The sequence below is a fragment of the Hippocampus comes genome, unplaced genomic scaffold, assembly GCF_001891065.2.
Source record: "Hippocampus comes isolate QL1 unplaced genomic scaffold, H_comes_QL1_v1.1 scaffold130, whole genome shotgun sequence".
In the NCBI taxonomy this organism is placed as follows: domain Eukaryota; kingdom Metazoa; phylum Chordata; class Actinopteri; order Syngnathiformes; family Syngnathidae; genus Hippocampus; species Hippocampus comes.
In genome coordinates this window covers 2,754,520-2,772,182 of record NW_017842057.1, presented here as the reverse complement: position 1 = coordinate 2,772,182, position 17,663 = coordinate 2,754,520, and the positions used below count along the sequence as shown (strand labels likewise).

Below are 17,663 nucleotides of genomic sequence, written 5' to 3'. Positions count from 1 at the left end.
CCAGCCGGTTCAGGGTGTCCCCCGCCTACTGCCCGAAGACGGCTGGAATAGGCTCCAGCACCCCCTGCACCCTTGTGAAGATAAAGCAGATCAGAAAATGGATGGATGGACACAAACGTCAGACCATCAGTCAAATAAAAAAAAAAAAACACTCAATTAAAAACACATACATGCACACAAATGTGTACAAAATGTAAACGAATAATTAAGATTATTTATTTCCAGTCAATACGGTCATTATTTATAAAATGTTTTGAATTTATCATATTATATATCATTGGCACTGGATCAGAATTCCTTTGTAAAATCTGTTCAATTTGATATTTTTTCACAAATCTATCAGATACTCCTTGTCAGTCCACATGTGTGGGTGCTATTTATTTTACAAACTAGTTGATAGATTGATTATTTTTAGTTATCTTACATTCGCTTATTATTAATGTTATTATTGTTATTTTGATATTGATTGATTGATTGATTATGCTCGCAAAGAAGAAAGCTTATGCCTGCAATGATAAATTGATTATGCTTGCAAAGATGAACGCTTATGCCTCTAATCATTAATTGACTATGCCTGCAATGAAGAACGCTTATGCTTCTAATAAAGATATATTAATCATTATGTACTCACATTTATAATCCTTTGTATTATATTTATATACTCACATTTATAATCAAGAATGCTTAGTGCACTGTGTGGAAGTTTAGGGACGCAACCACCTTTCCGAGGACGTGGTTGGGAAGAGATAAGTGTTAAGACTAAACAGGAGCAAGGTTGGACAGTGAATGGAGCCATCAACACCAGCTGCATCGTGATGTTTTTGTAACAATTGCACACATGTACGTAATTTACACCCACATACACACACATAGTCAAACAAGTTCAGTGTGTCTTCAACAGCCCCCACCCTTTAGGTTGGACACACCTATGTAGTAGATTCCCCAATAAATAAGGGGGTGAAGGGGGAGATCGTGAGGGGTGACGTGCCGAGAACTGAAACCGAACGCTTCTCCTCGTTCCCTCCTGGTACCAGAATTGAGTCTCCTGTCTCCTCCTTGTGTTTTATTCCTGAGTGTCAAATTGGATAAACCTGACACTGTGGTACATGTTTAGTGTGGCACACACCTTGTCATCAAACAGCATAGTGACAATTTTAAGTCGCGTCACTGCCTGGTTCGAAGTTTGAAGACACCTGGCATGTGAAGCTAAATAGAGGACACACCTTGATTAAACGTCCTTATGGTTCAATTTTTTCCCTCCAATCTTTTCTAGGGGTACCAATTGTTTTGTTGAGGCCTATTTCGCATGTTTTTTTTTTTTTTTAATCATTTGATTGAATATCAAGAAGGCATCAGCTGTGTACTATATAACCGCTTAAATGAACAGGAGACCATCCCTGGCATTTAAAAATATAGAAAGAAGGGGCACCTGTCAGACTCAATGATATCAGCATCAACATCTTAGCACCCTTGGTTGCCAATACATGACTTCATCTCCAAAACTCAATGGACATTGTTGATCAAGGTCAGACACCCAAAGCTGGACAAAAATGAAAATATGGTTTAATTCTGTTACATTCTTTTTCACATGCATTCCAACTCAGGATGTACAGCCATGGCCAAAGGTTTTGAGAATGACACTCAAAATGTATTAATTTTCACAAAGTCAACTGACCATTTTTTTTTTTTTATGATGGCAATTTGCATGTACTCCAGTATGTTTTGAAGAATTATGAGATGGATATCAATAAATTGCAAAGTCCCTCTTTGCCATGAAAATGATCTGAACTGAACTTCAAGGAGAGAGTATCAATTGCTGTGAAAAAGGCTTCAGGGTGCCTAAGAAAGTCCAGAAAACACCAGGGCTGTCTCCAAAGGTTGATTCAGATGAGGGAACTGAGCACAATGGACCAGAATTTCCTTGAAGCTGTCTGAAGTAATTTTCCATGGCCTTGCCGAAAGCCTCCCATACCCGAATTTTCTGCTCATTGACCACCGAAGATGCATTCCGCTTGGCCAGTCGGTACCAGTCAGCTGCCTCCGGTGTCATACAGGCCAAAAAGGACCGATGGGAGTCTTACTTCAGCTTGACAGCATACCTTACCACGGGTGTCCACCAGTGGATATGGGAAATGCCGCCATAACAGTCACTGAGCACCTTGCGGCCACAGCCCCAATCAGCTGCCTCAACAACGGAGGCACGAAACACGATCCACTCTGAATCAATGTCCCTGCCTCCCCTGGGACATGGGTGAAGTTCTGATGCGGGTGGGAGTTGAATCTCTTTCTGACAGGGCATTCTGACAAACCTTCCAAGCAAACCCTCACAATACGTTTGGGTCTGCCAGGTTGGACTGGCATCTTCCTCCACCATCTGAGCCAACACACCACCAGGTGGTGATCACTTGACAGCTCTGCCCTTTTCTACACCCAAGTATCCAAAACATACGGCTGCAAATCCGACGACACACTACAAAGTCGATTATCAAACTGTGGCCTTGGTTGTCCTGGTGCCAAACGCACATATGGACATCCTTATGTTTGAACAAGGTGTTCGTTCTGGACAAGCCGTGACAAGCACAGATGTCCAGTAATAGAACGTTACCCAGATTTAGATCGGGGATTGGGGTGAGGGTGGGGGGGCGTTCCTTACAATCATGACCTTGCAGGTCATACTGTCATTGCCCACGTGAGCATTGAACTCCCCCAGCAGAACGATGGAGTCCCCAGAAGGAGCAGACTTCAGCACCCCTTCTAAGGACTATATCTAGTCAGAACTTCTCTGCCTCACACACTAGCTCCGTCTCCTCTGCCAGAGAGGTGACATTCCATGTCCCTAAAGGTAGTTTATGTAGCTGGAGATCGGACCAAGGTCCGCCAAGGTCCCTGCCTTTTGCCACCACCGAGCTCACAAGACAACCAACCACTCTGGCCCCTCCTACAGATTGTGAGCCCATGGGAAGTGGGACCCACGTTGCCTTTTCGGTCTGATCCCAGTTGGGCCCCATGGGTGCAGGCCCAGGCACCAGCCACTCGCCAGTGAGCCCCACCTCCAGGCCTGGCTTCAGAGGGGGGGGGCACGGTGATCTGCGTTTGAGCAGGTGAAAACGAGGTCCAAATTTCATACTTGTAAAAGGGGGTCTCTGAACCGTGCTTTCCCTCACCGAGGACCTGTTTGGCATGGATAGCCCTGCCAGGGGCCTCAAGCCCCAGACAACTTAGCTCATAGGATCATTGGGAAACACAAACCCTCTCCCACTGTAAGGTGACGGCTCATGGAGGGGTCCAGTTATATGCTTCACCAAGATTTATGAAAAGTCGGAGGCATATGTAAGAGCGCAAGACCTACATAAAAGTCTCATGCAGCGATATGCTAATCCAGTGGTTCTTAACCTGGGTTCGATCGAACCCTAGGGGTTCGGTAAATCGGTCTCAGGGGTTCGACTGAGCGTCTGCCATGCAGCGTAAGACACACCTGACTCAATTTGTCAATGAGTTATGCCACACCCGCTTGGCAATCACTGGCTGCAGATGATCACTTTACATTGCTAGTCCAATCAGTGCTGCGGGAAATTCAGTTCACTCATTTGTCTACATGTGCCTGTCGTGATCATACTTTGTGCGGTTAAAAAAAAAAGTATACTTTTCTTTTGAAATTCTATTTACTTTTTTCTGTTTTTAATAAATGCGTTTTTTAAAATATCTTGAATTTGAAAAAAAAAAAAATTCACGAAAGAAGGGTTCGGTGAATGTGCATATTAACTGGTTGGGTTCAGTACCTCTGAGAAGGTTAAGAACCACTGTGCTAATCGAACAAGAAGTCCGCCATTTTTTTTGTTATCTTTAAAATCTGACCCCCTTATTGGCCTTTCACAAGTATACTGGTACATTTTTAAAAAAACCTGTCTTGACATTGTGGCTGGATCATATGATGTTCAAGACGAAAAGTACAGCTTTTTATTTCATTCAATTGTGCTCTTGCAAATATTGAACAAAACAACGCTGGTTCTATTTGTCACCTAGGTCTCTGAAAATTGGGAGGTATAAGTAAGAGCCCATGAACTTAAAAAAAAACTTTTTAGAGACATACCCTAATCATAACAGGAAGTCCACCATTTCCTTTCAAAATTTCCACCTATAAGAGGCCATACTTTATTGAACTCTCCAAAGAGATTTGTATCTGATGTACTTCAAAACTTTGGCTGGTTCACCTAAGGCAGCGGTGCCCAAACTTTTTGGACCGAAGATCGACTTTTCGTTCAACCAACCTCCCAGGATCGCCCCTTACCGCGCACGCGCGCCATGATGAGGAGCCTTACACTGAAGCAAGCGATGCACTTTTGCAGCCTGTTGACTATCGTAGCTTACACGTACCGTTTTAAAGTGCTTCCCTGGGCCCTCTACATTCCTATTCTTTGCCCGTGCCCTCTGTGAATTGTACACGAAGCAAACTCTGAATGAGAATAATGACGATAAAAGATATAGCGCAAAAGCTCTGATAACAAGCTGCAATTGCAGACTGCTGAGCGCTAACAACTTCCGCTGACGTAGGTCACGCACCACCGTAGGTTAAAGATTTACCTGCTTTATTTTATTTTATTTTTTAAATATTTTGTTGTGAAAACGAGACTGATAGGATGATTAGGGTGCAAGTGTACATTAACAAAAATATATTACTAACATGTACAAAGACACACATTTTTTTTTTTCCCTTTCACACCTTTCGGATCTACTTGGGACCAGTCCTAGATTTCCCGGTCGATCAGGATCGACGTAATTGGCAGCCCTGACCTAAGGATATTGAAAATTAAGCATTTCATTTTGTTAAATGCTGCTCACTTTGCAACACACTGTTTGATAAGAAAACACAGTTGTTTTTGAAGGGCTAAAATACACAAAAATTCCCAAGATGTTTTATCTTCAGAAAATGTTGGAAAGTATGGTGTTTCTTCACTATTTTCGTGCACAGATAATATATGGATATGCGTCGCTGCAGATATCATGCGTGAGGTATTATTTCACGTTATCAATCAAAATTAAACAGGACATACGAGCTACAGCAAATGCAAGAGTGAAGTTGGGTCAAGTTATTTTATATGCCATACTGCACAACGGAGTCTCAAAGAGCTTCATAGACCGTAAGTTGACAATGGCTGGCAACATTCCATGACACCAAACTGGGCAAGAAAAAACTCAAAAACCCATTTTGAGGAAAAGTAACCTGAAGAAGAGACCATAGTTGAGGGTCTAAACTCATGAAAGTTGCACACACATCATGCCTGGCATTTATTAAAAAAAAAAAAACAGAGGTTTACTTTGCGATTTTCAGAAAATTTTAATTCCATTGTCCCAGTACCCTAACTTTCCAGTATCACGTGCCAGTTCCCCAAAGTAGCCCGGGCTGCAAGGGCCCGTCATAGCTGCTCGCAGCTCTCGTTTACGGTTTATTGTTTTACTCAATTGCCAGTTTAAACTTATTTCACTGTTTTATTTATAGACATAGAGAGGGTGACCTCCTACAAGTACCTAGGTGTTCTTCTCAACAATAAACTGGACTGGTCTACTAACACGGACACCCTGATTAGGAAAGGACACAGCCGACTCTTCCTACTCAGGAAACTGAGGTCTTTTGGGGTTCAGGGGTCACTCCTTAAGACTTTCTATAACTCGGTGGTGGCCTCGGCCATCCATTACGGCATTGTCTGCTGGTAAGGCAGCATCTCGGCCCGGGACAGAAAGTGACTGGAGCGACTGGTCAGGAGGGCCAGTTCTGTCCTAGGCTGCTCCCTAGACACTCTGGAGGAGGTGGGCAACTGGAGGATGCTAGCTAAGCTAAAAGCTATGATGGAAAGTCCCTCCCACCCCCTGCAGCCCGCCCTGACAGCACTAGGTAGCTCCTTCAGCCAGAGACTGTTACACCCGCGCTGCAAGAAGGAGAGACACCGGCGCTCGTTCCTACCGACTGCTGTCAGGCTGCTGAATAAAAAATAAAATGATGTGAAAAACAATTGTAAATTGCACAGCCACCTTATCTATATCTATATTGCACTTAATTAAACGGTGTACATTTATTTTGTGAATGCAAACACTTTGTTTTTCTTCTTTCTTCTTTCTACTCACAATCTTGCTGCTGTAGACTGTAAATTTCCCCAGTGTGGGACAAATAAAGGATATCTTAAATCTTAAATTATTTTCTTTGACAGAATGGTACAAACAATTAATTCTATCGACAAGAAGATGCAATTTCCCCCGTTGTATGGAAAATAAAAGGTCTATTCTACTCTTTTCCAGAAGATAAACTAGGCAATTTTAATATTTCTCAATCCAACATTGTGGCATTGAAGGCATTTTTCAATTCCAGTATGGAGTGACCCCGTACAAGTACATGGATAGTCCATTTAAGACATAGTTAGATGAAATTTCCCCAGACACAAACATTTTCAATGCAAGTCTTTCCAGAAGGGCGTTCGCTATGGTGGCCAAAAATGATCTGCAAATTCAGAAGTACAACTTCATCTTACCTGTTGCTTTGAATAAATAACGTAATCACAGCCCAAGTCTTGATCAGCACCACTGCCTAACAGTACCACAAAGACTAAGAATCCTGTTGTCTTTAAATCCAAGAAAAGAGTCGAAGGCCACTGTTTTCATTAACTCCGATCATAGCAATTCTCACCAATGAATTTCCTCAACATCTTCACATTTGGTGTGGCTGTGACAACTCTGGTAACATTGTAAAGAGAGTATCTACGGCAAATGTTTGACTTTAAAGTTGAGATCATTATTCACCAGAGGGAATATTCAAATGTTTGTTTAACAGTTTCAGCTTCATGAGCAAATATTGACTCAAAGGGTGTGGGCGTGACCATGTGCACGAGAGAAATGAGGAACAACATGTCAGCAATGAACAGCACAAAGGTACATACAATGAGTTCAAGAACAATTAAGACAATGTGTATTTTCAACAGTTTATGACAAGTGGAATGAAAACTCTTGCTACAATAGTTTAACATAATATAACATGAAAAACAAGTTGCTTCTCTTGAACTGGCATCAAATAATGGCAATATTTCAACTGGAAGTATGAAGTAGTATTTCCTTGGTATTAAGGTAAGACCTCAAAGAAATTCTGTCCTTAAACTTCCGAAACGCATAGCTCAGCTCAAAAAAACAAAACAAAAACCGAATCTCACATTTACCATCAGTGTGGATTTGTAAATTGCACGTTAATCACTGTTGTATTCTTCAATCATCATGTCCGCCTCCTCTTCCTTGACACAAGTTGTTGGGTGCTGCGGGTTACTGGCTGGTAGGCACTCCTCATATCTTTCCTGTACATCCTCAATGTCCTCCACATTATCACTTTTCAGCTGACCTTCATGTTCTGTCAGGGCCTCTAGTTTGAACCTGATCATGCACACAGACAAGAAACTGATGGAAAAACAATCACATTGAGCCACAATAGACATTAAAAGGTGATATACCATATTTCCTTAAACAATGGCCAGGAAAAGTTTATTTACTCAACTACAGAGAGTACGAGGCCTTTTGGAGGAGGCGTTTATCTGCAGAAATATTTGTGTAGGACGGGTGGAGCTAAATGATGTTCGTTGATTGGTCATTGGAGTACACACATACATACATATATTCATATACACACACACACACACACACACACACACACACACACACACACACACACACACACACACACACACACACACAGTGGTACCTCTACTTATGAAACGAATTAGTTGTGGAAGAAATTTCTTAACTAGAAAAGTTTGTAAGTAGAGACGCGTTTTTCATGTAAATGCCCTAATTCATTCCAAGCCCACCCAAAATTCAGACATAAATGTTTCCTAAAGCATAAAAATGCATCAAAATATGTAACAAATACATGTTACAATGAGATTATTGCACAATAAATGAGAGTTGTGCATAATGTAAAAAACAAAGAAGAGAGTCAAGAATAAAAATGATGGTGATTTAACTTTGAACTGCGTCCTCATCGTTTTTTTGCCCTTTAGTTCATGTTCTCTCTCAGAAGTGGTTTTTGCCTGGAGTTTTGAAAAGAACTGATCCAAGGACGTTTGCTTTTGTCGGCTTTTAACAATCTTTCAAAAATGTCCAAGGCAAACATCAGTATTGTGAGCGATCGCCCGACTGGTGAACACTTTTTCTGGTTGATTCACATTTACGTAAAACTATCGGAACACCTCATGACCCGAGGGGCGAATGACGAGGACGCTCCATAGACACATATCTCTCTATCTAAACGCAGAGACACATACGGTAGAAGTCCCTCTTAGCCAATGGGATGCCAGGATAATGCTCGGTAATAGCCAATGGCAAGTATGTTGCGTTTATGAAACTCGGAGCTCCGAGTAGCAGGCCATACTGTATTTTTACCTTTCGTATCTTGAAATTTATTTCGTAACAAGAGGCAATATTTCCTTGTTGAGACGTTTCATAACTTGAAAATTTCGTATGAAGAGACATTCGTAAGTAGAGGTACGACTGTATATATATTTCATGATTAAGATTTAAACATGATTTTAAAAAATCTAGTTTGGTAATTTAAAAATAATGTTGGACATAAAGAAATTCACTGAAATGAAAACTACTTGCCCAAAGTAATAAATGTGAAAATTGTTTCTTTGTATGTTGAAAAAACTTTGCAAAGGCTAAATGAATACATCATGGTGATTCAACGGGTACACCTCAAACAGGCTATGAATGGTATAGAATACGAACTGTACCTCAGAGAGAACCTCTTCAGTGGCAAGTGCCCCACATCCTGGATAAATGTTATTTCTGCTGAAAAATATAAAATATGTGATGTCACACTGACAAGGTTCTCACACAATAACAAAGAAAAAAATTAAGCTGTTGTATTAATTTTGTATTTTATGTTTCGTCAGAAACTCACGTCAGAACTGGGTAAATTGGACAGCAGGTTCCCCACCCCACCTCCCCTTTATCACAATCTATTTGAAACAACAAATCCGCTTTTTGTGGAACATCACGTGACCAAACCTGGAATACGAGCTCCTTAACTTCCTGCTTTTGCCACAATAACAAGCAGGACAATGGCTTGATTATTTGAAGCCAAACTTGCGCAAAACAACATTAAAAACAAAAAACTTTATGGCTAGTGTCTTTGGACCAACGTTGAATACATCTGTCATTTATACTGTACAAATATAATATGATACATGAAAACAGGCTGTCCAGGCTCTCCTTAGAGATAGGGTGAGAAGCTCTGTCATCCAGGAAAGACTCAGAGTCAGTGAGACTAAATGAAGTGGCTTGGGCATCTGATTAGAATGCCTTCTGGATGTCTCCCTGGTGAGTTGTTCTGGGTATGCTCCACCAGCAAGAGGCTCCGGGGACGACCAAGGACAAAATGAGAATGTCTCCCGGCTGGCCTGGGAATGCCTTGGGATCGCTCTGGAAGAATTGCAAGAAGTGGCTGGGGAGGGCTAAGTCTGGGCTACCTTGCTGAAGCTGCTGCCACCCGCAACCTGACCCCAGATAAGTGTTAGAAAATGGATGGATGGATGGATGGAGGAATGAGCGGAACAGTTTAAATTTGAAATAGATTCAGTCAAAACATATGGAAATTAGCGGTAAAGGGCCCCAGGCTTTTATTTTGAAATTTTGTAAATAAAAAATTCATGATATGAATGAACTGAACGGCTTAAAGTTAGAATGGGTCAAGAGATATGAAAATGAGAAGAAGTACGGACTAAATAAACTAAATAAACAAACAACAGGAATGAGCTGAACATTTCAAATTGAGGGATGGGTGACAGGCAGTGCTTAATGGTTATGTTGCTTGGTTGGGAGTTGTGGCCTGCTCAGCCAAAACCTGAAATTCCCTAAAAAAAAAAAAAAAAAAAAAAAAAGAGTTGCCAGCCCTACCTGATTGGCTGAAGTGGTTGCTGGCTGAAAGTGACAGGGGGTGAGGGTTATCTCATGTGACAGGCAGCTGTTAAATAACTACACCTGTGTCACAATGGTTTTAAACTGAGCTCAAGGGCAGAGCACGCACTTCGAACAAATTGGTCTCATGACTTCCAGGTAAATGGCTGGAGACACAAATTCCATGGACTTGTAAAAACGGCACAGGTTTGGAGAAGGTGTAGATTTTTTCCAAATTGGTAAAACATGACTGAAATAGGGCAAGTTTAATGTCCAGGTTAATTTCCCCAAGACTTCTAGATTCTTCATGAACAACTCTGCTCAAGCCAACATTCAAAAGCCTAACTGAAGTTTGTCATTGACCCATCTTTGGACTTTGGCGCAGTTACTTGAAGTTGCAGAGCACAGGGAGGGAGGGGGAGACGATACGGAAGCCCGCAGTCGCGCCAACTCAAGCAACTCCCGCTTGATACGAACGAATAAGTCCGCGCCACTATTTTCTATCCAAAACAGCGACATGCAAGTGACTCTTTATTGCAGTGAGTTTTACTAGAATTGCGAATTTTTTTACGTCCTGTAGATCATGGCATCCAAACGAAGAGGAATAGTAATGGCCGCGGAAGAGAAAGTGAAGTGTATCTGATTAAACGAAGCGGGTTACAAAGTATGAATCATTCAGGAGACGCTTGGAGTCTGAAAGACTCAAATCTACGAGACTTTGAAAAACGAGGAAGCGACTCTTGCTCAGTCCGATTCTGACTATTTCCATGCTCAGAGTGAATTGCTTGTGGCTCGACGGGCAGTCGAGTAAATAAACCTTTTCTGGAATGGTTTGACTGTTATCGTGCTAAAAACTTTCCGCAAACTGGACCGCTAATAGGAGAGGAAGCGAGTTCCAGAGCGTTAACTATGAGCATCGAAGACTTCGAAGCGTCCCGTGGCTGGCTTCAAAAGTTCGTTGCGCGACATCAGCTGAGCAACGCTGTCATGTGTGGTGATCGAGGGGAGGTCAAGTCAGAGACAATGAGTGAGTGGAAAGAAAAGCCACCAGGTCTCTTACACGTCTCATTTTGTAGCAAATAGTCCTAACTTTGTTATGTTTTGTCCTATACCTGTACTGTGTGCTGCAGTTTTTGAGCAATATATTGTTGCACTTTGTTGCTTGTGTTGTCACATGTATGTTGTTAACATACTTGGACGTTCATACAGGACATATACCATAGTTGTTTCACTGTTCTCATTAAAAAATAAAATAAAATAAATAAGTATGGGAATACTTTAATGCTTTTGTTATGTTGATGTTATGTATGGACTGTCAACATATACATTTTTTTGTATGTACCGTATCTTGTGCTGACCCGGCCCACCTGTAAAATTTAGAAATCAATGTGGCCCCCGAGCCAAAAAGTTTGCCCGCCCCTGTCCTAGAGTGTGCTTTTGAGCATGCCTCTGAACTACGCCTTGATTGTTTACCTCTGCTTGTTTATTTCCGGCAAGATGCGCACCAAATGTATGGACTTATTGTGTAATGTGCTACTTTTGCCACAGAGGTGGATAATAACATGAAAACACTGTGGAGAAATTAATGTATTCAACTTAGGCTCACAATGGTGAGGGTGCAGTGTGGAGGGTGCATACAAGAACTTCCTGAACTACAAAGACCAAGATTCCTTGCGCATAGAGCAAGGCCATGCGCAGAACACAAACCAAAACCTCATAGCCAGATTGCGGTTTATATAATCCAATATACAGGTTAGAAAAGGAGTAACCCACGGGTCTTATTCCAGTTGTTGCATGCGTTTATATGACCTAAAATTCCAAATACTGCCAATATACGGGTTTTAAAAGGGTTATTGATTGCATGTAAAACAGACCATGACATATATATATATATAAAGGAAAATATCTTCCGAATGGGAGGTCAATATTTATGAGGGAATTGGTATTTTGGGGAGAAATGTATTTTTTCTTTTTTTTTTTAGAAATGTCGTATATTTAGTGTGTGTGTAAGTGTGTGTGTATATATATATATATATATATATATTTTTTTTTTGATGCAGTGCCACCTGAGGGATTATTGATCACAGGCATTCAATTGTGGTTTTCGGCCTGGCACCTTATTGTGTAGGGATTCTTGAAATCTTTTAATGTTATTATGGATCATAGATGGAAATCCTTCAATTACTTGTAATTGTACGGTGAGAAATGTTGTTCTAAGACTGTTGAAATATTTGCTCATTTAATTATTCATAAAGTGGTGAAGCTCGCCCCATCCTCCATTCTAAACGACTGAGCCTTTGGCGGGATGATCCTTTTATACCCAATTATGATAGCTCGGCCCAATTAACCTGTTCACCAGTGGAATGTTCCCATAAAGTGTTTTTGAGTATTCTTCAATTTTCCCAGTCTTTTGTTGCCTCCTCCTCAGTTTTTGGGGAAAATGTTGCCAGTCTCAGCTCCAGTGCTAGACATCACAATTGCATTGATTTTAACCCTTTCAGGGACAGCGGTTACTACAGTGGACAGCTTATCATGTTATCAGGTTACAGGGCACATGAAAAGGTTAAAGTAAAATAAAGACACAAATAAATGAAAAAAAATCTAAAATCCAGCAGTCACGAGTGTGTGTGTGTGTGTGTGTGTGTGTGTGTGTGTGTGTGTGTGTGTGTGTGTGTGTGTGTGTGTGTGTCACCTTGGTTCTTGAAGGGGTTGGTGAATTTAGCCAGATATGGTAGCAACTCTGTCTGGAGGCTGACAGGTGTCATACAGAAATGGCGAAACAGGAACTGAGCAGCCAAGCAGTTTTCCCGATGCTAACGAGAATAACATCAGACTAATTATGTAAAATTACAGCAAAGGATAATTCCATTTCATCCATCCATTTTCCAAAATGCTTCATCATCACAAGGGTTGTGCGGTGTGCTGGAGCCAATCCCAGCTGTCTTCGGGCAGTGGTCGGGGGACACACTGAACAGGTTGCAAGCTAATCGCAGGGCACACGGAGACAAACAACCATCCACGTTCACATTCACACCTAGGGACAATTTAGAGTGTTCCATTAACCTGCCATGCATGTTTTTGGAATGTGGGAGGAATCCGGCGTAGCTGGAGAAAACCCACATAGGTGCAGGGAGAACATGCAAACTCCACATAGGGAGGCCGAAGCCGGAATCGAACCCTCCACCGGGAGGCCGATGCGCTAACCACGGGAACACTGGGCCGCCCAAATTGTCATTCAACAAGCAAAAAAAAAAACCAAAAAAAAAAAAACCAAACCTAAAAAACATCTTTTGGTATTGGCATTGTAACAAAATAAGATTTTTCAATTTCAATTAATTTAGCAAAACGTTTTCCATGCAACCTGTCCTCATGAGAGTTACAGGTCAGACGGAGTCTATCTCAGCTATCTCTGGGAGAGAGGCAAGGCAAACCCTGAACTGGTCACCAACCTATGACAATATAATGAACATAATGTCCATATTTTTCTTGATTTTTTTTTTTTTAATGTAAGACATTGCACCAGTTTGCAACTTTGTGCCTTATGAAAGTTCTGCAAAGCATCATCATAGTTTCACCATGTCTTCAGTCATGTGTTCACCAATAATAATTTACATCAGTCTACAGTATGGTAAACCACAATGGACAGAATAAAAGCTGCTGAAGTCCTACCTTCTTACTGACCAGCAACCAGTTGGGTTTGTGGAGTGGTCTGAAGCCAACAGCTATTTGTTGAGAGTTGGAGTGAAGAAGCCCTCTGGTGGCCACCGAAGACGCATATTCCCTCATGGTATTACTACTCTGAGAACAGAACAGTGCAACAGTGAAGCAGATCCATGTAAAAGGTCTGTGAACTTAAATCCACAATCAATCTTGTTATTTTGCATCCAAAGTGCAGACCCGGCCCTTGCTGGCTATTTGACATCATGTAAATTAGCAACAATTTTAATTTACAGATCTTTTTTTTTTTTTTTTTTTGAGCGATGCATTAATATTAGATTGCGAGTCTACTTTTTGGTTTTGTTTTCAAAACGTTCATGCATAGTTAAGCTAACCATCCAATCAGATGTGAGGAGGTCAGCGTCTGACATGTACTCGCTCGCTTTCTCGACGTCTTCCATCTCAGAGAAGAAGTCCAGGTAATTCTGGTGCAGGTACAGGTTGAAGAACTCCCCGGACACATACGAATGTTCTATAACCCACTATGAGACATTCAACAGGAGAGATTATTGCAAAGTGTTAATAAAGGCCAAGTTTATGCTATGTTAATGTTTATGTTCAAACAGTGTGCATTCGTACCTCAGGGTCCACTTGTAATGACTCTCGATGGTGTTGCGAAAGGTGTGATGGTAACTGAAGTGCAAAGGCGCATTCAGCTTCTTGAATACATTCAGGAGTCCCCCCTGGATTTATGCAAGAAAAATTATTTGTCTAGTGTTTGGGCTACATAACATTTCTCATTTACATTTTGAAGGGCCATATTTTAATTGGTCACCTTCGGTTTGTTTCAAACAAATGCAAGAGAAACAAGGTGTACACATTTAATAAATTTTACTTATCAACCACAATACGAGACAGCTTCTATGACTTTGACAATCGGCAGGAACCTCACAGGTTCAAATGTTTGTCTTTCAGGAATTAAAAGGAAATGTTCTATTTTATTTCCCAATCCGAAGGAGCCAGCTAATTCTGTTTGGTAAATTAAGCAACTTGCAGAATCTGACAGGACTAGTGGACAAGATCCACATCGTCAGTAGGGCCCTGGAAGGTGCATTAAAGAATATAAATGGACCCCCATTAAATATGGATCCTTGGATGCAATTTCTGCACTGGAATATGGAAATGACCGCCCAGCCTCCCAGCCTGCATATACTGAGATCAGTGCCTTAACCCTGGAGAAACCAAGAACCCTTTTCTTCTTTAGAAAATGATGAATTATACATTAAATGACTGCTATATGTTCACTGATCATCAAAATATATGTTTTTTTCAAATATTTAATGCTTTAATCCTAATTCAGGATTAGGGCCAAATTTTACCCTTTGGGGTTTAAGGGTAGCATTTGAGTATCAGAATTTATAGGGGCCAAATTGGACCCCGTGGGTTCTCCAGGGTTGAAGTCGTGCGTGGCAGCATATAATGTTGTGGCAGCTTACTTGAATAGTGTTCCCGACTGGAGAGGCTTGATCGTCTGAGCCCAGTTTAAGTGTATATGGCATTGCAAATATATTGCATGTACTGTATTTGTATTACAAACTGTTCCCACCAACATCAACAACTCATCCTGGACTCATGTTCAATCACTGATTTGGGATGCTAAAATACTTCCAATATATTACACTGACATTTTTTAATACGGCACCAGTTATCATTATGAGCAGACAACCACTAATCGTGGCCAAAGCTAAGCCAGCTGTGAGCAAAGCTGCCAAACTTTCAAAATTCACTTCTAGAATCATTTGTCAGCATTTCCATACATAACATAACATAACATAACATAACATAACTCCAGGACCCCCATTACCACAAGATATTTTGTAATCTGATTAAAAAAAAACATTAACCGTTCAATTCCACAACATATGCATTCCTCTATATTCATAATGTGTTTATTTATTGCCTCAACCATGAAAGGATGAGAATGTAGTCATATAAAATTAAATATATAATTATTTTGCCTTGATATGAAATTTATTGTGCTCCCGTAGCAATACATCCATCCACCCATCCATCTTTTGAACCACATTGCCTCACTAGGGTTGTTATACAGAAAAAGTGTCTTTTTGTTTTTATGATGAGCAAGTTCATTCGTTGTTTACCAGGGAATGTAAAAAAAATCGAAAAATGCAACATCACAATAAATATAATTTTTCGTAATTATTCAATATATTAGTACCATTACATCAATGGCTGTGACTGTGAGCTAATATCACTAAAATAAATTAACTACATTGAATGATGTAATATTAATGCTTTAAAGAATAGGTTGGCACAGTGATAAACTGATGAGCACGTCTGCCGAACAGTGCAGAGGTCGAGGATTCGAATTCGGGCTCGGTCTTGCTGCTGTGGACTCTGAGGTGGGCTCTCCTTTCTCTGGGGTTGCAGTCACAAAGGTGTTTAAAAAGACCCGGGAGGTCTATTCAGAGGTGCTGCATAGGATGGTCCATCATGAAGTCGAGTCTCAGATTCTGGAGGAGCAGTGGCGTGTTTTTGTCCCAGACATGGAACAGTGGACCAACTGTACATCCTTGGCCGGGTCTTTGAGGGTGGATGGGAGTTCACCCAACCAATCTACATGTGTTTTGTGGACTTGAGAAGGCATTCGACCCTTGTGGAGTTCTGTGGGGTTTACTTAAGGAGTATGGGGTATTGAACCCCCTGATACGGGCTGTTTGGTCCTTATACCACTAATATAATGGGGTTGGTTTGCATTGCCGGCAGTAAGTCGGATTCGTTTCCAGTGAGGGTCGGGTTCCCTTTGTCAAAAGCTACCTTTTGTCACTGATGTGTTCATAACCTTTCTGAACAGAGTTTAGTGGCGTCTATACTGCATCTCTGATTTTTGCAGATAATGTGGTAATGTTGGCTCCTTCAAACTGAGTCTCACTGGAGCGGTTCGCAGCCAAGTGTGAAGTGGTTGGGTTGAAAATCAGCACCTCCAAATCTGAAACAATGGCCCTAAATCAGAAATGGGTGCAATGCCCTCTTGGGGGCGGGGATGAGATCTTGCCCCAAGTGGACGGGTCTTATGCATGAGGGAGGGCAGGATGGAGTGGGGAAACCAACAGACGGATCAGTGCAGCGTCTGCTATGATGCGGACTTTGTGTCAGTCTGTCGTGGTGAAGATGAAGCTGAGCTAAAGGGCTAACTCTCGATTTACTGGTCGATCTACTTTCCTACCATGGTCACGAGCTGTAGGTCGTGACAGAAAAAACAAGATCCCGGGCACAAGCGACCAAAATTTGTTTCCTCAGCAAGGTGTCTGGGCTCTCCCTGAGAGATAAGGTGAGAAGCTTGGTCATACAGGAGGGGCTCAAAGTCGAGCCGCTTCTCCTCCACGTCGAGAGGAGCCAGATGAGTTGGTTCGTGGATCTGGTTAGGATGCCTTCTGAATGCCTCCCTGATGAGGTGTTCCGGGCATGTACACCTGCCAGGTGGCCCCGGGGATGACCCAAAACATGCTGGAGAGACTATATCTCCTGTCTGGCCTGGAACACCTTGGGATGCCCTGAAGACCTGAAAGAAGTGGAATGGAAGTCTGGGCTTCTCAGCTAAAACTGTTGCCTCCACAACCCGAGCATGGATAAGTGGTCGAGAATAGATGGAGTTTCCACTTAACGATTTAGTCCTTGTCGACATGTAGCCAGGTATTTTGCGAACGGGAGATGTTTTTCTTCAAGTTTGCCATGTCAGCCACACATTCCCGAAATATTTTTTTCAGTAAAAACTAGTTTTTGAAACCTGCGGTGAAAAATGAAATCTGTGGACATCTCCAAATCCAATCACAAAACCCTCATGATGATTAAAATAAATGGCACTCAGTTTCCCTTGCCCGGACGCGGGTCACCGGGGCCCCCCCTCTGGAGCCAGGCCTGGAGGTGGGGCACGTTGGCGAGCGCCTGGTGGCCGGGCCTACACCTATGGGGCCCGGTCGGGCTCAGCCCGAAGAGGCAACGTGGGTCCCCCTTCTCATGGGCTCACCACCCATGGGAGGGGCCAAAGGGTCGGGTGCAAC

The 17,663-nt window shown here is 41.9% G+C and overlaps 1 protein-coding gene across 6 annotated transcripts in view; it reads right to left on the bottom strand.

Annotated features, from left to right (window-relative positions):
• The window catches only part of rad17 (RAD17 checkpoint clamp loader component), a 103,931-nt gene that overhangs the window by 37,410 nt on the left and 48,858 nt on the right, over positions 1 to 17,663 (bottom strand). For 5 of the 6 annotated variants that reach the window (XM_019860873.1, XM_019860872.1, XM_019860875.1 and 2 more), the window contains exons 11-14: positions 14,224 to 14,327; positions 13,980 to 14,126; positions 13,597 to 13,725; positions 12,620 to 12,740 (exon numbers count right to left, since the gene is read on the bottom strand). In XM_019860873.1, coding sequence (XP_019716432.1) covers positions 12,620 to 12,740; positions 13,597 to 13,725; positions 13,980 to 14,126; positions 14,224 to 14,327 — 501 coding nt within the window. Of the gene's footprint in view, positions 1 to 6,921; positions 7,408 to 8,762; positions 8,821 to 12,619; positions 12,741 to 13,596; positions 13,726 to 13,979; positions 14,127 to 14,223; positions 14,328 to 17,663 lie in introns of those variants that run through there. The other variant, XM_019860877.1, reaches the window with a different exon arrangement.